Source organism: Lactuca virosa, chromosome 1, assembly GCF_052849685.1.
Source record: "Lactuca virosa cultivar CGN04683 chromosome 1, Lactuca_virosa_CGN04683_v6, whole genome shotgun sequence".
Classification (NCBI taxonomy): Eukaryota; Viridiplantae; Streptophyta; class Magnoliopsida; order Asterales; family Asteraceae; genus Lactuca; species Lactuca virosa.
Window position 1 is genome coordinate 63,135,520 of NC_136426.1, and position 19,404 is coordinate 63,154,923.

The window sequence follows — 19,404 nt, forward strand, 5'->3', positions numbered from 1 at the left end:
GACTTGAAAGATATGATCAATTGTGTGAACAGGCGGAGAAATCTTCACAATCTTGTTTTGTCTCTTGCCTACATCATTCTTTGGTTTATTTGGAAGGCACATAATGGAGTTGTTTTGAGAAACGAATGACGAGCGGTCATGGTCAATGCGGATGACATTTATGTGAACACCTTTAATTGGATAAAACTTAGGTCCAAATTATGTCTCCTAATTCAAACTTACGTTTTACTCGAGCGTCTTCCTAAAGTTGTCTTCTTTTTTGCTAATATATTTATCTTTAAAAAATTGCTTTTAGGAGCGGAGCTAATTGTTGTTATTGGGCTAGTCTGTGGTAGGTAAGGGCCTGCTACGGCGGTATGGGCCGATTCAGTCCACACTTGTAAATCGATACTGACGACTGATGAGTGATGTCGTCGTGGTATCTTCTGATTGAAATGGAGCCGTTGTGTGTGCATAACGTGTGCATCTGATTACGTCTCCTACTTCTCGCAAACCCCTGCGGCAAAAAGAGCGCGAAACTCCACTAACGATGCCGGAGCTTCCAGAGGTGGAAGCTGCTCGAAGAGCCATTGAAGAAAACTGTCTCGGAAAGAAGATTAAACGGTCGGTTGTTGCCGATGATGCCAAAGTCATCGACGGCATTTCACCTTCTGACTTTGAAGCCTCTCTCACCGGAAAGACAATCGTCGCCGCACACCGTAAAGGGAAGAATATGTGGATCCAGCTCGATTCTCCTCCTTTTCCGTCCTTCCAGTTTGGTAAGTATATTTCATCTACCTAATTTACGAACCCTAGAAATGATAACTAATTTTTTGTTTCATTTCTTAACATTTAATTCATACTATCATAAGAGCATTGGTTTCTCTGTTGATAACGAAGATTCATATTAACAAATTGTAAGCACTCAGTGATCCGCCGGTGTGAATAGACGGCTGTCGATACAAAAAATATTACCGATTTCCGGCATTATGCTCTTATACACTAATACACAATGCATATCTATCAGACATGATAAACACCATTAGAGTGTTTAATGCTTACATTTTTGTTGTTCTGCAATTCATATTCATCGGTGATTGTGTTTCAGGAATGGCTGGTGCCATATATATCAAAGGCGTTGCTGTTACAAAGTATAAAAGGTAAGCAAATTTTTTTTTTTAGAAACTAGCAGTTCTTAAAGACTTAAAAGATTCTCTGAACAAAAACATGTAAATGATATGATGTTTTGGAACAATTATAATCTCTACTAAATACAAATCAGCAAAATAACTTTTTGCTAGATGACTGAGATTTTGTTCCAAGTATAATGCTTGACGCCATTGTTGATACCTAATTTGGTTTATTGTCTACAGGTCTGCAGTCAATGATGATGATGAATGGCCTTCAAAATATTCCAAGTTATTTATAGAAGTAAAGATCCAGTACTACCTCTTCATATGAACATGTTACATTACATGCATATTTAATTCATGATGTTGATCTTTGCTCCTCTTCTACTCTTGTTTTAATTTATAAAACCAGCTAGATGATGGTTTGGAGCTATCTTTCACTGACAAGAGGAGATTTGCAAAAGTCCGCTTACTTCAAAATGTATGGCGATACTAGTCACACAACACATTCCATGCTTCTTTTTCACTTTTATGAATTATGGGAGAGATTATTAAACATGGTTGTGATGATATTTACATAACAGCCTGCTTCTGCACCCCCAATATCTGAACTTGGTCCCGATGCACTATTGGAGCCAATGACAGAAGAGGAGCTCTTTAAATCACTAAGCAAGAAGAAGATTGGCATCAAGGCTCTCATACTTGATCAGGTTGATATTTGTCATCAATTAAATCATGTATTTCTTGTATTCATGTATTCACTGATTGAAGGTATGTATGCATAATGGCAGAGCTTTATCTCGGGTGTTGGTAATTGGATTGCAGATGAAGTGCTATACCAGGTTTCATTATTTGCTCTTTACAATCTCTATATTGAGCAAAATATATACTGTTTTCATGATAATCGGTTTATTTTTCAGGCGAGAATCCATCCACTACAGAGTGCTGCCACCATTTCAAAAGAACAGTGTGGAGCATTGCACAAATCCCTCAAAGAGGTGCGTAAACACGAGTTTTCACTTTATATCAAATGTGTGAACCGATCTTGGAGGATAATACTTGTGTAGGTTATTCGGCATTCGGTCAAAGTCAATGCCGATAGCAGTCGTTTTCCTGTTGATTGGTTGTTTCATTCTAGATGGGGCAAAAAACCTGGGAATCTAAATGGTATGATGCTTTTTTCATTAATGTAACAATTCTTGACAAAAACTTGTTATACGTATACAGGTGATTGAAGGAGCTGTTGAAGTTGGGGCTGATAGTAGTCAGTTTCCTAGTAACTGGATTTTCCATAACCGAGAAAAGAAGCCTGGGAAGGCTTTTGTTGATGGTTTGGCCATTGGCTGTTTTACTGTTTTTTTTTTTTTTTTTTTTTTTCCTGTTGCCATAATGAAAGCTTATATGTTTTACATAATTTATGGCAGGAAAGAAGATTGAGTATATTAGTGCTGGAGGCAGGGTATGTTTTTATAGTTTTGGTCTTTTATTCAATGTTGTTATGGTTGAGTTTTTTAGGAGGATATGTTTGGTTTTTTGTGTGTGTGTTAGACTAGTGCATATGTACCTGAGTTGCAAAAGCTAAGTGGAGAGCAAGCAGGTAAAGAAGTGGTGCAAGGAAAGAATAAGTCTAGTAAAAAGAGCAGAGATGAAAGTGAGGATGAAGAAAATGTGAAGAATGTGAAAGGGAAAGGTGGGAAGAAAAGAAGTGAAAGTGGAGGTAAGAAGAAGACTCCTGTGAAACGCAAGTCCAGTAGTAGTGATAATGATGATGATGGTGATGAGGAAGAGGAGGAGAAAGATGAAGTGGAGGAAACAAATGATGATAAACGTGCTAAGGAAAAGAAGCAAAAGGGGGGAAAGGCTGGAAATAAGAAGCCTCCTGCAAAGAAAAAGTCACCAGAGAGTGGTGATGAGTTTGAGGAGGAAGAAGAAGAGAAAAAGGTTCAAGTGAAGGGAAAAAAGGGGGTAGCTAAGAAAGTGCCGACAGGTAGGCAGGCCAAGAAGAGGGTAAAATAGTCTTTTGATTGACAGTTTGGGTTTCTAGTTTTTGAACCTGTGTTTTTGTAACCATTGTTTTTGCAGCCAACTAACCACTTGTAACCTTCTTTTATGTAATTCTGGCTGTTTGTTGAAAGAGGTTGTTGCTGTACTAATCTCTGTTTTGGATATGTAGGTAGAAATGCATCTCTTACAACGCTGTTTAAACTTGAATGGAATTTGAAATTATGAACTGAGTTTAGCAAAACCCAAATAGTTAAAAACTTAAAATACACTGGGGCTGTTTAAATTTTTTCATGTTTTGATGGAAAGAAAATGAAAAAGAATGGTATTTTGGTATGTTTCAAAAGATTTTTAAAATTCATATAATGAAAGGATTGATGTTTAAGAGATTTTTAGGAATCTTATATCATATATCAATTATTTACTTGATTAATCATTCAAGGTGTTTCTAGTTTCATTGCATTCTGACTAGCTGTATTGTCATAAAAGTTTCGAGGATGTTTTTTTAGTTTTTACTATATATTGTTAAATTCAAACAGATTTTTTCTTTATGCCATAAATATCCCATTGTCCCCCACATGTAAATAGCTAGAACAAATTAGTTACCTGTTCCTTTCATTCCAATGCTCTTCAAGTCGTAAATAGTTGACACTTGTCTGCTTTGCAATCAGACATTACATATATGATAAATGTATATACAACACAGATGAGTGTTTCCATGGCAGTGAAAGAAGGTTTATAATTACATATATTGAGTAACTATGAGGTGAATGATGGTAAACTTACAATGGTATCATAATCAAAGGAAGTATCTCAGAGCATCAATCACTTTCTCAGGCCTGAAACAAAGTTAATAAATTGTGAGATGTGAATTAGAATTATTATTAATTTATTATTATGAGTTTATGATGAAACAGAACAAGGTACCAGTCTTCTTGAGGCATATGACCAGCCCCTTCTATTAACTTCACAGTCACTGCAGATGGGTTTCCTTTTTTGAACTCCTCTGCAATTGACTGAGGAAGATACTTGTCCGATATCCCCCATGCAACTAATATTGGTGTATCCCACCTGACACCACACCACGTATCCAAATTTTATTAATTTCAAAATACATGATTCTAATATCCATCTTCAAATTAAAAATAACCATAATTTTGTAAAAAACATTTATACCTCCCGGATGCAAACCCATCAGCTATCTGGCCTGAAGTCCCTTTAAAGTTTGCTCTTTTAGTAGCTTCAAGCAAAGCTATATATTTCAAATACACATAATCAGTCTCGCATTTTCATTTTGACTCGCTACAGAAACAATGATTTTGATTTACTTTTAGTCATTGGATTAATTCAAGAACAGAGAGAAGAGGAGTTTACAAACCAAATCCAGGTCCACTGCTTTTCAGATATGGTAGTCGATAAACATCAGCCTTTTCCACCTTCAGGACATAGCTGTTGTCATAACATCAGCATTCATAAGAACACAGCATTTAGGAAATTAAATAATTCCTTTAAAAATAGTGATCAAAGTATTATGTGAGATGTAAATCACATTCACAGTAAATTAATGCACAATTCGATACGTACGCGCTACCTGCTTCAATAAATCGCTCAGCCATTATAGCATTTTGGCAAGTGAATTCACCAAGCAGTGGAATTCTGTTAATAAAGGAGGAGAGATCATAAACAAATTAATTTCTTTTATATTATTTACAGGGAATAAATGACATTAAAAATGTGAATCTCATGCTTGTTATATTTATGGTAACAAAAAATCAAATATTTGTTGCAGGATTTGAACCTGAGCTGTTGAAATAGCCCTGGGACAGGAGATGAAGCTGTCAAAGGAGTGTTCATTATTACAAGTTTGGATATTCTGCTTGGATTTTTTAAAGCCCAAGTTAATCCATAAGAACCTACAAGAAATCCCTACAATAAGAGTCAACAAACCTTAGATATATGATTTTCATATAAACTAATACACACATAAGGAGTCCAATTATTATACAAATAAATAAAATTGGGAATTAGGTCAAACCTGAACCACTAGTGAGAAAGGAGATTTGACCTCCAAGACATCAAGCAATTTATCCAGTTGTTCATGGTACTCTTTTTCTGTCAACAATAACTTGGTTAGATTATTTTAGGGAATTTAACTTTATATAGCTTGACATAAAAATAGAGTAAATATAAGTTCATATATTCATTTTCCACCATTGATATTACAAACCAGTGTAGTCAAAGCCATATCCTGGTTGTGGCTTGTCACTGAAACCAAATCCTATCCAATCAGGTGCGAAACAGTGGAACCCAGCCTCAGCCAACTAAACATAAGTATGAAGAAGATTAAAAATAACTTAAAAACAGGTTTATGCAATTCATATTACTCATTGATTCAGGAATCATCTTCAAAACATGATTTATGTAGAAAAATGATGATAAAAAACCTGAGACATCACAACTCGATAGCTGTAAGACTGTGTTGGAGCACCATGGAGGAAAACAACAGTTCCACGTGGACCAAGCCTGGCATCAGATGATCCTGCAAGGTCCAAAATTGAAATTCCATGAAAAAGTAAGAGCTAACAGATGTTAGTTTTTGAGTCTGTGTGTGTGCTTTGTTGAAGTTTTTGTACCTGTTTCTCTGACAAACCATCTAAAGCCTCCAGATTTGATGTAAGAACCATATTCCCTTCCCTTATCTTCTATTCTCTATACATTCAAATCACAGATGTTTAACAGATTTTGCAGCATTGTTGAAGAAAAACTTCAGTTGTAACATATCAAGGGGGTGTTTGACTTAGCTTTTTAGAGGCCAAAAGTCTTTTTTGGAAAAGTTGCAAAAAGTCAGGTTTTCCTAACTTTTCCAAAAAGTTGATTTTCCTTCTATCCAAAATCCAAAAGTAGCTTTTAAAAGTCTTTTGTCAAACATCTTTTCCTAAAAGGACTTTTGGCCTCTCAAAAGCTAAGCCAAACACCCCCCAATTGTGAATGGAAGCAACTCAATGCTAATTATGTTGATTGAATTAACCACTAACATTTGTTACAAATCATCTGGGCTTTTGCGATTGCACTGCAGTATACTTGTATATTCTTCCAAGGATTTCTTTAAATCCTCAATAAAAACAATATCCTAATCTAGTTTATATGCAACGTCAGAGTAAGATGATTTGATAACTCAATCCCATTATTTACTTAAAATTGACCTAAACTCGCAATGTAAAGAGCATTTACTCAACAACAACAACTAAAAAGTAATTCAATCAACCCTAAAATAGTAAGAATTGAAGTCTGATTTCCGAATAATTGAAGAACATATGTGGAAATAAACTTAAGTAATTGGAAATACTTACGTAGAGCATCTGACCGACGTTGCCGTCCTCGGCCGGATTTTCAGGAAGTTGAATTGCGCTTCGGCTTGACGGATTATCAGTGACGAAACCAAAAGGATTAAACGACGGGTTTTCATCGTCCTTTTCTGAAGCTTTTACGACAAATGTCCGTCTGAGTGATAGTCCTTTCCTAGTGTTTCTTATGCTTGTTGCGGAGGCGGAGGCGGCGATGGTGTGATTGTTGACCGTGGATGAAGAGTATGAGGTCGGAAGTTTGAGCGGAGGAGAGGGGAGAGAGAAAGCCATAACCACCCGATACCACCAGCTGATACTTTTAGCAGCTTCTGCTTCTGTGAAGCTAACTGATCACGCGCGCCTACGTACATACTTCTTAGAATTTCAATTTCTTTTAAAACCTTTAAATCCTTTCTAAAACAAATTTCGGTATATTTTGTTATATTAGAGTTCTGATTTATCAATCAAATATTATACAACTTGATAATCAGGATATAAAAAACATTACTAATGCATAAATTACAACTAACTGCATAAATGAATCGAAGTAAAAACATACAACTTTGTCTTATAAATTATTGAGCGATTTTTTTAAAAAGAAATCAATGATGCTTTGTGATAGTTAAAAAAAACATTTCGTAATACAATAACTGATATTTTGATCATGTTAATGATTATATCCTAAAACAGTTATATCATATTATATATAGTTGACTGCTCTATATAACACGATATACCTATTTTAAAATATAATCACTAATATAAGTCATATTAAAATATAAGTCATATTACCAAATATTTTTTTTTAAACCATCACAAAAAAATACATTAATTTTATTAACATTACCACAAACTAAACCATTAATTTATAAAGTTATTCATATATTGGGAAATAATTACTTTATATTTGTGAAAGCAAATCCTGTAAAGTAATTATCTATATTATACAAATATTTTTTTTTCAAAAAACCTATTATTTTGTGAAATCGATTTTGTAATAAAGCTATAGATAAAAAAATATCATAAAATATACTTTTTTTCATAAGACTTATTGTACAAATCATCAACTAATTTATGATAATTTTTTTTTATAAAAATATCATTTCCTAGTACACACTTAGGCCTCACAATGGAGTAGATTATTACTATGATCCGGTCAAAATCCGTAATAGATTGCGGTTTGGATCTTAATATTTTATTTGTTTACCTAGTTACGACATATACCTATTAAATTTTTATTACGTGGATTGAGTATTATCATTAATGATTTGCTCCATTTTTCACATGTCCTATTTAGTCTATCTATGTAAATTATATATAAGTGTCTTTTATTTAAACAAACAAAATTATGACTGTTTGATTTTTTCCATTCTTAGATTTTTTTAGAACAAATACACACTCCTTATAAATTATATTCCTAAATTATTTATTTTGTCTTTAATAAAACTTAAACCTTAGATGTTGAACGTTTTTTCACCAACACTTGATACCGCTAGACCATAAACATTTTGGTCCTTATTAGTTTCACTATATCATACATTTTAGTTGTGCTTCGTTGAGTTCCTACCCTTAGTATATCATACATTTTAGTTGTGCTTCGAGTTCCCTACCCTTGGTAGATCATACATTTTAGTTGTGCTTCGTTGAGTTCCCTACCCTTACTTTCAAGAACCAAAAATAACTAGGTCCTTTATCACCCTTCTAATTTTCTACAATAATTCGAAAATATTGATTTCTCTTACTCTTTTTTCGAACACACATTATATGACTCATCTTTACATCTCGTGGTAAATCTACTTTTGTTTTCTAATTATATTAACAATATTGTAAATCACAAGATGGATGCTAAATATGTGTAAATAGATGGTACTGAAAGCGTTGTAAAGATCGATCGATTTGTTGTAGTATTTAATTCTAAGTACAAAATAAGCTTCATTGTTCTCTTGTTACTTTTTATTATATTGGCTTTTGAGAATGTATTTAAGTTTTATGTGGTAATATTTTATGAATTAATGGATTAGACTTTATGACATATATAATAATTATGTAATTTATAATATTATAAATAAGAATAATTAATAGGTTGGGTATCCGTTGATTCCTTGGATGGGATATGAGTTTGTTTATTTAAAAACGTTATCCTTAACGTGTCCATTGCCAGGTTTATATAAACTGCCCACTTTGATTATTTTGATGATTATATCTTATTTTAATATTTTATCTAAGTTATTATCTAATTATTTAATTAATTAGTTGAAAAATGGGCCTGAACAGGCAGAAGAGTGTTTGTTAGGGTAAAAGTAACGAATCCGATTTTGACACAAACCACCCTCGCGACTTCTCTCGCCTCTCCCCCGATTCCGCCGGTGTACCCTTCCTCCTACGACCGGCGACATCCTTTCGCCGAGCCAAGATCTCCGTAATAAAGTATGTTTCTCCAATTCACATCTTTTATTGCCTTCCTGCTCTAAATTATGCTTTATGTTTTGAGTTAATTGAGTTCGTCAGTGCTTATGTTCAATTAGCTCTGGTAATTTCGCATTCTCACTGATGTTAAACCTCTGGTGGCGAGTCCCCTCGTATTTCTGCTTAATTTGTCTGATTAATTAGTTGTTGATGCCGAATTTGTGTTTGTTGATTTCGCCGGTATGAAGTTCAAAAATTGATGATTGCGACCTACCAATCGAAAACGCCCACAATAGAAATCCGACTTTAAGTATATTGTTGATAAAATTTGGGAAGTATAAGTGTATAACTGAGAGCATACTATAGGCATTTACATTATGTTTGCATCCACTGCCACTGGTTTGTTTTTTTGTGTTTATAAACGTGAAAGTATCTTATTGTTTTTGGCCAGCTGTTACTAGAATGTGAATTTGATTATGTAAGAGAGCGTTAATGAGTCAACTTTTAGGGATATGCTCTTAGTAAGCTTTGTAAATTCAGCTCTTGCAGATGACATGAAACTATTCATCAGTAAGAACAGATCCCAATTAAAGAACTATAAATAGATACTTGATACATGATAGTTCTATGATTTTCATAGGACAATGAAGTGATCCAGCCATCCAGGTGGTTTTGCTTCTTAACTTAAAATTTAACCTTCTAATTCATTCTTGACTGTTATTTCTACTTAAAATGATCCTATATAATTCATATAACACAAAACCCTTCTTATACGCTAGTCGATATACCTTTCACTGACAATAAAACCCTGAGTGAATTGGGAGATTAAAAGTTAGTTTCAAAGATCTACATTATATTCACTCACACTTACTGAACAGGGAAGACATAAACAACCCCTTTTTGTATGTAATATAAAAGTTTTTAGTTTATACAAAGAAACAACTAACTTTTTCTTGTGTAGGTTAATTATCATTTGAAATGGAAAACAATTCTGATAAAAGTGAAGAACTTCTCGAGGATGATGGTGGTGATCTTGACATCGACAGTAATCAAGTCTTTGGAATCGGAAACAACGATGTGGAAACGGAATCCTTATTTGGAATCGAAGGTGATGACATGGAAAACGACAATGAGTTAGTCCTCGACATCGAAACCAACGAACACGAAAACGGAAACGAACAAATCCTCGAGTTTGAAAGAAATGATCTTGAAAATGGCAACCATGATCAAGAAAACGTACCCGAACACAATTCCATTCCTCCAATCGTGGGAATGGAATTCGAGTCATATGAAGACGCTTACAAGTACTACAACTGCTACGCTAAAGAACTTGGATTTGGAATAAGGGTAAAATCGTCATGGACAAAACGTAACAGCAAAGAGAAACGAGGCGCTGTTTTATGTTGCAATTGTGAAGGGTTCAAGACTTTGAAAGAAGCAAGTACAAGAAGAAAAGAAACAAGAACAGGTTGTATGGCAATGATAAGATTGAGATTAATCGAATCAAATAGATGGAGGGTAGATGAAGTCAAACTTGAACACAATCACTTATTCGACCCCGAAAGAGCCCAAAACTCAAAGTCCCACAAAAGGGCAGAATCGGTAAAACGAAAACCAGAGCCAATCGCTGACGTGGAAGTCCAAACAATCAAGCTCTATCGAACACCAACCATGGATACAGTATGTTACGGGAGCTCAAACGAAAGAGACTTCGATAACGAATCTGGGAAAGCCAAAAGGTTAAATTTAAATAAAGGGGACACGAAAATAATCCATGATTATTTTTGTAGGGTTCAGTTAATAAACCCTAATTTCTTTTACATTATGGATTTTAGTGATGACGGGTTTTTAAAGAATGTGTTTTGGATCGATTCAAGAGCAAGAGCTTCTTACAACTACTTTGGAGACGTAATTGCCCTTGATACAACATGCTTGAAGAACAAATATAAAGTCCCTCTTGTGGTATTTGTCGGGTCAAACCACCATGGTCAAACCATTCCTCTTGGTTTTGCTTTACTCGCAGACGAAAGTCAACAAACTTACACTTGGTTGTTACGCACATGGTTGACTTGTATGGCGGGCCGCCCTCCACAAACCATAATCACCGACCAAAGTACAACGCTACAAACGGTAATCACCGAAATTTTCCCCAGGGCCCACCATCGCCTTTTTTTGCCACTTGTCATCGAATTCATTCTCGAAAATTTTGGAAATTTAGAGTTGTTTCAAACGGTGTTGAGTAACATAATCTACAATTCAATAAAAGTCGACGAGTTTGAATTAGCATGGGAAGATATGATCGACCGCTTTGCGGTCCGTGACAACGACATGCAACGAAAGTTGTTTGATGATCGAGAACGGTGGGCCCCGGTTTACTTAAAAGACACGTTCCTCGCAGGTATGTTGACTTTTCAACCGGTCGAGTCAACTGAGTCAACTGTCCCATTTTTTCACGGGTACGTCCACCAAGAAACTTCTTTGAAAGAATTTTTCGAGATGCATGATTTAGTCATCCAAAACAAGATCCAAAAGGAAGCGTTTGATGATCGCGAGTCGACTCAGTCCACCCCAAAATTAAAAACAATATGTAGATACGAGTCACAGCTCGCGAAAATATACACGAAGGAAATATTTTCGCGATTTCAATTCGAAGTTGAAATGATGTCGAATTGTTTTAGCGTATCGCAAGTCAACACGAATGGGTCAATTGTGACGTATATGATCACGGAGCAAGAATCCGGTGCGGAGGGGAACACGGTAAGGAATATGGAGGTGATGTATGATAAGATAGGAGTGGAGGTTCGATGCATATGTAGTTGTTTTAATTTTAAGGGTTATTTATGTCGACATGCGTTATTGGTTTTAAATCATAATGGGATAGAGGAAATACCGGGTCAATATGTTTTGTCAAGATGGAGGAAAGATTTTAAACGGGTTTATGTGCCGGATCTTGGGTCGGATAGTGTGGATACGGGTAACCCGGTTCAGTGGTTTGTGCAGTTGCATAAACGGGCTTTACAAGTGGTTGAGGAAGGGATGACGTCACAAGAACATTATATGGCTGCTTGGCAATCGTTTAAGGAATCATTGAATAAGGTTAGGTTAGTGGCTGATAAGAATGGTCAAAGTGGTCAAAGTTAACGAGAGGTGTATTTATAATTCTATGCATATGTCATATATGTGTGTGTATATATTTAGTCTTAATTTCATGTGGTTTTTTAGAGAATTAGAGTGCAAGGCTTCCTTTTAGGGATGTTTTTGCGATGGTTGTACAATGGAGACTTGGCCATGATGCCATTTATAATGGAAGAGTAACCCCTGTTTCTTCGTATGTTTATTTTTATGACATTTAGAACTCGTGGACAGGGAATGCTTCAAGAAGACACTAGAGTTGAAGAGAAAACCATGTAAACCACGACCAAAGAAGATGTATTTATTGTATAAGGATGATTTTGTCGATGCTTTCAAACCCCATAATCAAGATGAAAGTAAAATCAACAACACTATGCTAGACATATATTTAGAGAAATGACAGGAATGATGCGACAAACAAGAGATCCCTCTAGAGATGGAAAGGATGAGAAATCGTTTTATGCTTATAAGTAGGGATGAGCAAAAGGACCGAACCGGCCCGAACCGGACCCGACCCGGGAACCGGCTTCGGCCAAAATCAAGAACCGAACCGGCCCGGCGGTTCTACCGGTTCCCGGTTCCTACCGGTTCTTGTCGTGTCTTCAAATGTTGGAACCGGTCCTCGAAAAATAGCATCATACGGTTCCGGTTTTTGCCGGTTCTACTGGTTTTTGTCGGTTCTACCGGTTCCGGTTATATCGGTTCCGGTTCCCGGTTCCAAAAATCCACAAAAATAACGTCCCGGTTCCGGCCCGACCGGTTCCATTGGGTTCCGGTTCCGGCCGGTTTCCCGGTCCATATGCTCATCCCTACTTATGAGGGAGGAGGGAGTCATTCACTCCCAACCCACTGAACCCACTGCCACATCACTTTTTCTCTTTTATTTTTCTTCATCTTTCCGAACCCACAACACACGGAAACTCTATCTTTTTGAACCCACTCAATTAAAAAAAATATAAAACAATCAAATGTAAAATATTTATTAGTAATAGAGTTATCGGCGGTACCACTCCCGCTTCAACGAGTGGGTTGATTGGTTTCACTAACCCACTTCATCATTTCTCTCTACTTTCTCTTTCTTATTTTCTCTTGTACCATGTGTTTTAAAACTTGTATCTTAGTTGTTTTGTATTTTTTTTAGGGCATGTTTGGGTTAGCTTTTTTAGCACAAAAGTGATTTTTTAAAAAAAGTGCTTATTAGCTTATGGCTTTTAGGAAAAGCTGATTTTAAAAAGTGTTTGGATAAGAAAAACTGTTTTTTAGGAGTAAAATGACTTAAAAAGCTAATAAGCTAGGATTTTCCAGCTTTTTGAAAGCTTTACTTTTTCCTATCCAAAAAGCTGTTTTAAAAAGCGCTTTTTAAATACACAAACATTTTTTTAGCTTATTAGCTTTTTGAAAAACTAAAAAGCTAATAAGTTATTTTAAAAAGTTATCCCAAACACCCACTTAATTGAGTGGGTTGAGTGGGTTCAAAAAGATAAGATTTTCGTGTGTTGTGGGTTGGGAAAGATGAAGAAAAAGAAAAGACAAAAATTGATTTGGCAGTGGGTTCGGTGGGTTGGGAAGAAACGAGTCCCTCCTCCCTAACTAGCGATGGTTTATTAATCCAGTAAATATAAATTTACTATTAAATAGGAATCATTTTTGGAATACATATTTAGTTTAGAGGCCGTCTTCTTAAATTGAAATTCTCTTGCATAGGACGATTAATATAATTTTCTCTTACGTAGCAACCGTTACAGTAACTATGATTTATATAACGACTATTTTTGAAAAATAAATGAGTAACTGTTAAATATTTATGTAGTTTAAGGATTATTTTGTCTAACTAAAAGTTAAAACTTAAAAGGATTGACTAATTCATTTTTCAAAAAAATATTTAAATTTAGGCCATTTATGTAACCTTGTAGGGACCATTTATATTTGTGGCCGGAAGACATTCCTATGTATTTTCTTACTGACTTTTTGATTTATATTTGTTGCCGGGAACACATTTCTTGCAAATATTTTCTAGATAATAAATAAGGATTAAATTCATTTATAAATAACTAATGATGCTTCACTTGTTTCTTTTTATATTTTTTGAACGGCTATATTTTAATCGACTTTTATATATAACAATATTTTATTATTTTATGATCCAAATATGGAATATTGTAAACAAAATCGGTTCTTTGAAGATATATTTATCCTATAATGTGTTTAAATATCATAAAACCATAATATGTTATTAGTCAATTTAATGAATGAGTAAATATATTAATTTTGTGCAAATGAAATCCATATATTTTTCAATGAATTACTTTTATAAGAGTTTTTTAATAAGGTTTCCATATTAGATCTTTTATTTATTATTATTACTATTTTTTTGTGTGTGTTTAATATAGGAGGTTTTGCAAGTGTAAAAAGTTATATGAAGATTATAATAGACACAAACTAATGTAGTTTTTTTTTTTTTTTTTTGTAATTATAAAATTTTGTGTTTTTTTTTTTTTTTTGGAATTCAACCATATCTTTATGTTGAAGAAGATGCCACCATTTTTGTTAGTTATACAAATGAACATTAATTATCATTGCATGTTTCGTTCTATTCCACTTTTTTCAGTGATACTAAATTTACAAATTTTAGTCTTATTGACCAACTTGTTGTCCCATTAACCTCTTGTTCTACCATACCAAATGATCTTGTTTTGTCCAGTCTAGTTATATATGTTATGTTATAAGTATCAAACGCTAACGTAACAATCTCTATGCACTTGGAGGGTAATTTGGTTGTTCTTCAAATAAAAAATGAGCAATTCTCATTTATAAACATTAAAATGACATATGTGTATAAATAAACATTGATCATTTTCATGTGGTTAGGTCGTATTATTTGATTATATGTTGAACGCGTGCGTGTCTATCTATCTATCAATATATATATATATATATATATATATATATATATATATATATATATATATATATATATATATATATATATATACATATATATATATATATAATATTTTAAACATATTCAAAATATATATGATTGTATGAAAAAAGCACATGTTATTATTTTTTTTATAAAAGTAAAATAAGTCAGCATTTTCTAGTAATAGGGTATTTTATGGGATTTTATAAAGATAAATATATTTGTATGAGAAAAAAATCAAGAAAATGATACATTCTAAAAATCAGAAAGGTGAAAAATATTTATATGTAATATTCAACATTTTATATTTTTAACAAATTTGAAAATGTGAAAATATTAATATGTAAATGAGAAGGCTGGATAATGGTTTAAAATTAATGGATGTATAAAGCAATCAACATAATATATCCATATTTATAATGCACTCCTTCTCTAAGAAATATTATAAAATTAAAAAAGAAAATTTCAAATATACCCTTATTAGACATCAAAATATCATATTTGTTTAACTTAATTTTTTTTTTAATATTATGTTTACCTTTCATAAAATGTTAAAATATCGTATATTCCGTTTTTAAACATCAATATATATATATATATATATATATATATATATATATATATATATATATACACAACATGATAGGATTATAAACTATTAAAAACACTGTAAAAAAGATTTGGACATATATGCGTACATTTTTAATTATTATAATAGTTCTAAGATATAGAAAATGATTATAAACTATTAAAAACACTGTAAAAAAGATTTGGACAAATATGATATTTTGAAGGTTTATAAAGGATAAATATGATATTAGAAATTAAGTTGAACAAATATGATATTTTGATGTTTAATAATGAAATATATGAAAATAAAATAAAATATTAATAAATGGATAAACAAAAAGTAAATATATGTTTTATTTTTTGATACGAATTAAGTAAATTAAAAATATTAAATCAAAATAGAAAAATTAAACAGAAGTATAAATATTAAATAGGAAGGGATAGGACCATATAAATATCTTCCTTTACCTATTCTAATATAAAAAATATGTTCATTCTTCTTTTGTTATATGTCACTCTGTTAGGCCTCCTAATTAATATCATGTCAGTTGTCAACCTATTGATTCTCCATTTTAAATTTTAAATTTTAAATTTTCCACTCTAATTAAATTAAATTAATAACATTAGAATAAAAATTAAAATACAATTAATACAGATTATTAGGTGATATAACTTCATGAATTTATTAAAATCAATGATTATAATTTTATATAAGTAAAAAATATCTCTTAAATAATAATTTATTTAAAATAATTGATTAACAATTTTGAGTTTTTACTATAAAAGTTTAATTAATTTTGTAACTTGGTTCACACCGGTTAAAAGTAGTATCTTTTAAAACTACTCTCTAAAGGTTATTATACGTTTTATGTCTAATCAATAATCATATTTGATATCTCATAATCATCATAGTTTATAAATAAAAATATGTTTACACAAATACATGGTATAACTATAGACGAATTACACATAATTATATAAGAGAGGTTATTCATACATAATAAAATAATTTTTTGTCATACACAAATGACATGTCTTTTTTTTTATGTTGCACAACCTTTTCAAAACATAAAATTTTATGTATGTCAAATAACTCTTATTTACAAATCAACTTTCTAACTATATTGCTTTATATTTTTTCTATTTCATTTCATGTGTCAAATTAGAGTCATAAAATGAATAATACAAAATTGATATAAACTCATCAAACATTATTGATTTATGTAACATTTTCTTTATATTTTTTAATCTCCTTAGTCAATATTTAACCGAAATTATTATTGTTTTATTTGTTACAAGTGGATTAAGCATGTGTTTCTTATTTACATTATGTCAGGTTTTAAATTAAAATTAAATTCAAAAAATTATCAATAAAAGTCACACCCTTTATTCAACTTTAAATTTACATCACCACACATGTTTTTTTTCCAATGGGATGCATGTATCTGTACATATATTGCTATGTCTCCATCTCTTGTAAAACGACAACATATTTTGTAATGATTGATGACAAATAAGTTTAAACAATAATGTTTTAAAGAAAAAACATTGCATTGTTAACATATATTGAATTATATATGTTAAACTTCATAGTTAAATTTCATTCATAGTTAAACTCACTCTGTAAATAATTTATAAATGAAAATATAAAAAATAAAGTGAAAAAGTATATAATATTTTACAACCTTAAAAAGTGGTGTGGGAAAGAACATGGATTGAGTGGAAGTACATGCATGCAGACGTATATTGTGGTGAAAGTTTGTGTGCATTCTAAGGTTGTACCTTAGTACCCTCCATAACATGTTATGCTTCTGTCTGTCCCTTAACTTACAAACTTCCCATCTTTATTGACGCCTCGTGATTCCCCTCTTCCACTTCTGCCTGCTTTCTGGCTTAGATGGGCTCCCCCGGCCCTATCTATTATCTAACATCTATACACAATTACACAATACACATTACAATCACACATACTCTATAGTAATTTCTCAAACCACATTTTTCTAACCACACATACCATATGTTTATGCTTTTTCCTTCAAAGTGTGTTTAGTTTATATTAGTCTAGAAAAAAATGTTTATTAATTTATATGAGCCTAGAAAAAAATGTTTGTATTAAGTTATGTGGTAAAAAATACAAGAAGTTGTTTAAATCAGCTAAGAAGATATGGGTAAAAAGGAAAATTGGTAGACACGGTCGCTAGTTGGTGATGAATAAACAAAGATGAGGCTACAATCCATATGATTTTTTTTTGTTAAAATAGTGGTAAAAAGATGAATTGGTTTTCACATGTAAACACTTTTTACTGTGTCTGGCAATAGGAACCTAAGGGTTCAAATCCTAAATCTTAATTAGATGATACGATTTATCATTTTTAAACACTTTTTACTACTTATTAACATTATTAAACCACAATAAACTAGTAATCTCAAACACCCCATAAAACTGCTTTTTTTTTTCTTTTATAAAAACAAAAGTAAGAGGAGGAATTCAAGGGTATAATGAGTGTCACGTTTACCATTTTAAAAGATAAGCTTAAAACCAGGATGATGCTAAATGGCTGATATTGTGCCATTAGTGTATCAATCAATGGTGGTCCACAGTCTTCAACACTTCGGCTTACAGAAATGGCATTAAGAGAAACGAGTTAATTAATTATTGATTATAAAAGAATTTTATTGATTAATAATGAAAGTATAATATCAAAATCAATACATCTAGTCGTTCAGGTGGCGAGCAGAATTGCCGGAGCCGCCGTAGTCCGCCCCTACTAAAATGAATCGGATGAAGATATACCATTAAAAGTCAGCGAGATGATTCAAAGTAATATCAAAATCAACAAATCAAGCAACGAGAGATCTGATTACAGAATGTTAAACGCAGTCCAACTTCAAAAGTCAAAACCCTAGTAATTTCCATAGTCAGCTCCGCCTCGTCTGGTGGTTACGCTCTGCCGTTACAACCGTCTTCTACTAGACCGTCCTCCGGTGCTCCGCCACTAGTGAGATGAATCGAATCTATCATTAAAAATGGCCGAGACAAGTAAAACTTACAGATCTAAAGACGAGATAGATCTGATCGAATTATACTTCTAAACACTATTCTCATTCGAAACCCTAGTAATTCGCTTAGTCAGCTCCGTTTGTTCGGCCGGTGGTTCCACTCCGCTGCCTCAACCGTCTTCCACTCATTCGATGCTCCATTGCTCCTAATTAGTCTTCAAACTCCCAACGACATGATAAAACACGTAACAGATTCGGAAAAATAAGCATACTCAGCGTTATTGAGTGTGCTCTAGTTTTAAAAAAAAAAAAAAAAAAAAAAAAAAAACCTTACAGAAATGTAGTCGTTCAGACAAGCATACAGCATCTCGGGAGCAACACTTCTTCCGCCATTTCTGGAAATATTACAGGAACTGAAGAGCTAATTTGAAGAGTTGTGACGTGGTTAATGAAATTCCATCATGTATCTAGCTACAAATCCACTGATTAGCATGAAATTTGAAGCATTAAGTCCAGAAATCGCCATGTCCTCCCACAGCTTTCTTGAGCTTTCTAATAGCATCGCACAAGAAATAGATCAGAAGTGCTCGAGTACATATGTACGTAGATTGAAAAGTTCAAGAAAGCTGTGGAAAAACATGGCAAGGACTTGTATACTCTGCATATTATCTACTATCTTCATCAGGTGCATCAAAAGAATATATATATATATATATATATATATATATATATATATATATATATATATATATATATATATATGTTAGTATACGGTATTCCTTTTCCTCTTAAGAATAGTTCCTGTAATGAAAAGATTATATATATATATATATATATATATATATATATATATATATATATATGTTAGTATACGGTCTTCCTTTTCCTCTTAAGAATAGTTCATGTAATGAAAAGATTA

General features: G+C 32.6%; 3 protein-coding genes and 1 long non-coding RNA gene across 11 annotated transcripts; 2 read left to right on the forward strand and 2 right to left on the reverse strand.

The window, feature by feature from the left end:
* Positions 1–404: 404 nt before the first annotated feature.
* MMH-1 (MUTM homolog-1) lies at positions 405–3,262 on the forward strand. 3 transcript variants are annotated; one of them, XM_079072470.1, is made up of 11 exons: positions 407–758; positions 1,088–1,139; positions 1,353–1,410; positions 1,522–1,590; positions 1,694–1,819; positions 1,901–1,951; positions 2,030–2,107; positions 2,177–2,276; positions 2,350–2,439; positions 2,534–2,568; positions 2,658–3,262. In XM_079072470.1, exons 1-11 carry the CDS (start codon positions 530–532, stop codon positions 3,123–3,125), a joined length of 1,356 nt encoding a protein of 451 aa, XP_078928596.1. In that variant the 5' UTR covers positions 407–529; the 3' UTR covers positions 3,126–3,262. The 3 variants fall into 3 exon arrangements, 2 of the variants coding, with proteins under 2 accessions (XP_078928596.1, XP_078928504.1); XM_079072378.1 differs by lacking the exon at positions 2,177–2,276 and having other exon boundaries at positions 409–758; positions 2,337–2,439; XR_013721453.1 differs by lacking the exon at positions 2,658–3,262 and having other exon boundaries at positions 405–758; positions 2,177–2,439.
* On the reverse strand, positions 2,456–6,818 carry LOC145138431 (alpha/beta-Hydrolases superfamily protein). Of its 2 annotated transcripts, XM_079072606.1 has the most exons (12): positions 6,461–6,818; positions 5,744–5,819; positions 5,555–5,649; positions 5,338–5,431; positions 5,146–5,222; positions 4,909–5,036; positions 4,695–4,766; positions 4,489–4,559; positions 4,287–4,362; positions 4,038–4,181; positions 3,897–3,949; positions 2,456–3,766 (listed from the first exon to the last, which is right to left on the reverse strand). In XM_079072606.1, the coding sequence occupies exons 1-11, from the start codon at positions 6,743–6,745 to the stop codon at positions 3,910–3,912; spliced, it is 1,158 nt and encodes a 385-aa protein (XP_078928732.1). In that variant the 5' UTR covers positions 6,746–6,818; the 3' UTR covers positions 2,456–3,766; positions 3,897–3,909. The 2 variants fall into 2 exon arrangements, with proteins under 2 accessions (XP_078928732.1, XP_078928674.1); XM_079072548.1 differs by lacking the exon at positions 2,456–3,766 and having other exon boundaries at positions 3,771–3,949.
* Positions 6,819–8,726: 1,908 nt separating this feature from the next.
* LOC145138601 (protein FAR1-RELATED SEQUENCE 8-like) lies at positions 8,727–12,191 on the forward strand. The gene is made up of 2 exons (XM_079072684.1): positions 8,727–8,881; positions 9,822–12,191. The coding sequence occupies exon 2, from the start codon at positions 9,839–9,841 to the stop codon at positions 11,999–12,001; it is 2,163 nt and encodes a 720-aa protein (XP_078928810.1). The 5' UTR covers positions 8,727–8,881; positions 9,822–9,838; the 3' UTR covers positions 12,002–12,191.
* Positions 12,192–17,113: 4,922 nt separating this feature from the next.
* LOC145138705 (uncharacterized) lies at positions 17,114–19,146 on the reverse strand. Of its 5 annotated transcripts, none has more exons than XR_013721715.1 (3): positions 18,820–19,146; positions 18,002–18,700; positions 17,114–17,416 (listed from the first exon to the last, which is right to left on the reverse strand). It is a non-coding gene; the product is annotated as an uncharacterized LOC145138705 (long non-coding RNA). The 5 variants fall into 5 exon arrangements; XR_013721766.1 differs by lacking the exon at positions 18,820–19,146 and having other exon boundaries at positions 18,002–18,253; positions 18,351–18,807; XR_013721745.1 differs by lacking the exon at positions 18,820–19,146 and having other exon boundaries at positions 18,002–18,095; positions 18,199–18,807.
* Positions 19,147–19,404: the final 258 nt, after the last annotated feature.